Source organism: Papaver somniferum, chromosome 1 (assembly GCF_003573695.1).
Source record: "Papaver somniferum cultivar HN1 chromosome 1, ASM357369v1, whole genome shotgun sequence".
In the NCBI taxonomy this organism is placed as follows: Eukaryota; Viridiplantae; Streptophyta; class Magnoliopsida; order Ranunculales; family Papaveraceae; genus Papaver; species Papaver somniferum.
In genome coordinates, this window is record NC_039358.1 from 58,011,947 (window position 1) to 58,016,176 (window position 4,230).

The 4,230-nt window shown below is 39.5% G+C and overlaps 1 protein-coding gene across 1 annotated transcript; it reads left to right on the forward strand.

Annotated features, from left to right (window-relative positions):
* The first annotated feature begins 211 nt into the window (after window positions 1-211).
* Window positions 212-1,333, forward strand: LOC113287943 (glycine-rich RNA-binding protein-like). The gene is made up of 2 exons (XM_026536835.1): window positions 212-439; window positions 699-1,333. Exons 1-2 carry the CDS (start codon window positions 332-334, stop codon window positions 1,080-1,082), a joined length of 492 nt encoding a protein of 163 aa, XP_026392620.1. The 5' UTR covers window positions 212-331; the 3' UTR covers window positions 1,083-1,333.
* Window positions 1,334-4,230: the final 2,897 nt, after the last annotated feature.

Below are 4,230 nucleotides of genomic sequence, written 5' to 3' on the forward strand. Positions count from 1 at the left end.
TTAAAAAACGGTGTACATTCATGTTACATTAGGGCATTCCGTATTGGGTAACCTTCCGTATATGCCAAAGAGTAAAGTAACGGGTGCATCCAAACAACCCCAGTAACAAATTTTAACCCCCGTACGAGAAGAAAATATCAAAGATTCGTTTTCTAACCCTAGTTAAGCCGACTAGACCCTTCATTTTCACTATAAAATCAGGACATCGGGCGTAGAAAAAAAATCGTGCTTTCTTTAGAGGTGGATCTTGTTCTTATCCCCTCTTTTCACTACTTTCTTCTTCGTTAGTTCTTTACTCCATTACTAGGGTTTCTTTCTCTGTTCAGTAGAAATGGCTGATGTTGAATACAGATGTTTCGTTGGTGGACTTGCATGGGCTACCACTGACGAATCACTAACCAATGCTTTCGGTACTTTTGGGAAGGTCATTGAATCTAAGGTTCGTTCTTGCGATTAACGTTCGCAGAGATCGAATCGGACTCTGGTTGTTCGATCAGGATCTTTCTTCTTGTTCTCTCTACATGTTACTGTTACTGTTTCTCTATGATATCTGTGTTTATTATTGATCAACCTTAAGCGGTATGTTCATCTTCGTCCCTTTAGAGACGTAGATCGATCAATTTTAGTTCAGATCTTTCTTTTTTTGATGTTTTTCTTGTGATTCTGTATCTAATTTGTGTTTGTTTGTGTGTTTTTAGATCATCAATGACCGTGAGACTGGAAGATCCAGGGGTTTTGGGTTCGTCACTTTCGGTGACGAACAATCCATGAGAGATGCCATTGAAGGAATGAACGGACAGAACCTTGACGGTCGTAACATCACTGTAAACGAAGCTCAATCACGAGGAAGTGGCGGCGGCGGTGGAGGCGGTGGCTTCCGCAGCGGTGGTGGTGGAGGATACGGAAGTGGAGGCGGCGGAGGCGGCGGCGGCGGCTACGGTCAGCGTCGTGAAGGCGGTGGTGGTGGCTACGGTCAACGTCGTGAAGGCGGTGGTGGTGGTTATGGAGGTGACAGAGGAAGCGGTGGTGGTGGCTACGGTGGTGGTGGTGGTGGCCGTTCAGAAGGCAGCTGGAGGAGTTAGGGTTTTGATTCCCTAGTTAAAATAAGACTCTTCGGGGTTTATCTTTTTTAATTTCAGTCGAGTTTGGTGTTAGTTATGTTCTGGTTCTTGTTCTTGGTTCTAGGTAGTGTTTGATGATCTTCGAGTCCCTTCTCTATCTATGGTTGATGGTTCATGGTGCTACTGGTTCATATCTCTATGATCTTGTGTGGTAACGATGCAAAGAATAGCAACAGAGATTAGTAGAGATATCTTTTTCATTTGCGCTTTCATTAATTTTGCAGTTTGAAGCTTTATTGTCATTGAGTTAAAACCCTGATCAACTAAACTATGATAAATCGTGAAGCAGAATACAGACATGTCTCACAATGTCTTGTTTAATTTTACAGTCCTGGCCACTTGGTTCCTCGCAACTAAGCATTTTTTGAACGAAGTACGACAAAATGAATCAAATCTTCTCCATAATTCATGGCTCTGGGAGATTATATAGTCAGGCAAACATCAAACATGCCTGTGATAACGACTACTACTACTAGTAACGTAGAACTTACAACAGAAACCAACAATTTCCCCTTATAATTTCGAGGGAGGAGAGGAGACATGACAGATTTTGGACCCATGGTGGCGAATCTTAAAACATGATGCATAATCTGGATCATAGCCTAAAATGAATTTCCCGTCAAGCTGAATTCGTAAGTGTAGTTGCGAAGAAAGACAAGTTCTCTACGGGCGTTATCATAGAAAGTGATGCAAAAAATCTTATAGACAAGTTCTTTACGGGCTGTTTTGATGATGACACTGGTACTGATGGCATCTTTAAAGACATCCGGTTCTTTTCTTTAAAATTTGTAGACGTAGACTGTATTTTTAGTTTTCAACCCCGACTCTGTAATTGACATCCCGTTCTTTTTTTTTAAATTTGTAGACGTAGACTGTAATTTTAGTTTTCAACCTCGACTTTGTAATTCTGTGACACATGAGCTTGTTCAATAGGTAAAAAAAAAAACAATGTCTCTATGTACTGGTCTGTGCCTCCTGTTTGGCGAATCCCAATACTTGAGGGGATCATTAGCCTTTTTGAGTGTCGTTTTCTATAATAAAAAAGGAAAAAAAAAAGCAAGGAATATGGGAGGGGATTTAAAACCTCGCCGGAAAAAAGTGTAAAACGAGATTGTTGGGAAAACAACAAAGACTTATAAATTAAATCAGTCCTCTATTTTCCACATATTACCAAGCTATAAAGGCGAAAAGAGACAGTTGCGAAAACTTACAACATGGAGCAATAATTTATTGGGAAAACAACCAAGATATATAAAGTTGTCATTCACCTGTTCCAGAATAGTTGCAAAGCAATAAAAGAAGGAAAAACGTATCTCAAATGACAATTCAAGAAAGCGTTAAACAAAAAAATAAAATTGATTGTGTTAGAAATTCAATAAAAGATGTATGCCTTATTGGATAAAATAATGTTATGGATAACTTGCAAACATTATAAAGGAAGAAGGAAACAAAGCGGAAAAAACTAGACGATGCAAGGTTTGAAGAAAATAGTGATGCAATGTCCCCCTACCATAAGTTGTATGACAATATCCCACTTATACAAAAATACCCATAAACGTCTTGTCAATATCAAACACAAATAGGCATTGATTACACATAATAAAAAACTTTTCTCTTAAACATATTAGTTTCATCTAATTTTTTTTGGTCATTTGAAGCTCATAACTCCGATGGGGTTTCTAGAACACCATCAAAAGTCTCTTCATATTACATCGAAGACCAATGTTAAGATCCATACCCATCGAATCATCTAACTGAGTGTCCAAACTAATATCCGTATTTCCTTGATATACACTTGCATAAGGGTCTTCCACTTGTTGAACTGGCAGGTAACATTCTTCACGATTATACATAATAGTACCTGAAGGTTGGGGATCGCCAAATGGAGTCACCACAACACCTCCCTGTTGCCCATACATGTCGTGTAGTGTGTGTTCTTCTTGGAATTGTGGCGAACAATTACTACTGGGTGTCCCGCCTGTGGTAAAATCGGAAGAAGAAGAGCTCCCATGAATTTTGGAATGCTCCCGAACAACTTTTTTAGATTCATTGATAAACATGTGTTGCTCGAAACATAAGTTCAACAAATCCTCCTAAAAAGGAAAAAAAAAAAAACAATTAGCCAAATGCCACTGCATTTCGACAATACTAGTACATAAAGACCAAGTAAAAAATGTAACTTACTTACCCGTCCAGCGGTAATATGATCAAAGTATAGGGATAAGATGTAGGTTTGGAAACGTCTAAAGTTGTAAGATCCCCATTAATGTGCATATGGAAACGCCAGTCTACTACTGGTAGTTGAGTCACCGATTGGTCGTCAGGATCAGCGTCATATGACCGAGACATCATGTCGGGAGGTGGACGTCTGGGTTTGCATTGACGTACGCTATTACCTAAAACAATCACATCATGGTTTTGTATGTGTGTTGCTCCTTCAGGTAGTAATAATCCAAAACTCTTCTCCTTCCACCATGCATCGTACCTTTCCTGATCGACCAACCAGTATTGGTGTACGGGTTCAACTACGATCGGCTAGACTAAATCTAACACGGGTGGATCACATTGAACAACTATTTCACCCGTAATCTGCCGCACACATCTCTCACCAAGGTACACACTCAACCTCTCACCCCTACAACCATAGAATACAACTTTATTCTTCGACATTTCATTTGCCGCCATTACCTCTTGAATATCGTTGTACTGATCATCTTTCAAGGTTGCCATATAACAGCTTCTTTGGTTCTCATGTCAAGCTGTTCGCGGGTTGTACCAAGTAAGTGCTTATAGTTATCAATAATATGATTTCAGGTGAATTTCCTCTGTTGTGGTTAAAAGATGAATCAAGCTCTCTTCCCAGAGCTTCTGGCCCCACCAGAGAGTATTTTGACTAATAGAAAGCTCCAGGTGTTTCACACCACCAATTTTTGTCCGAGAACACCACCAAACTTTATTTTACTACCATTTATGATTTTTACTCCAGTCCAGGCAGTTCGAAAGACAAAGAAACAAAAAGATTTGCAAAACCTTAAATCTTTAATTCTGCCACATCTATGCTCTCTTTCTCTCTTTCTTTTTTCGCATATGCTTATTTTCTCTGCATCTT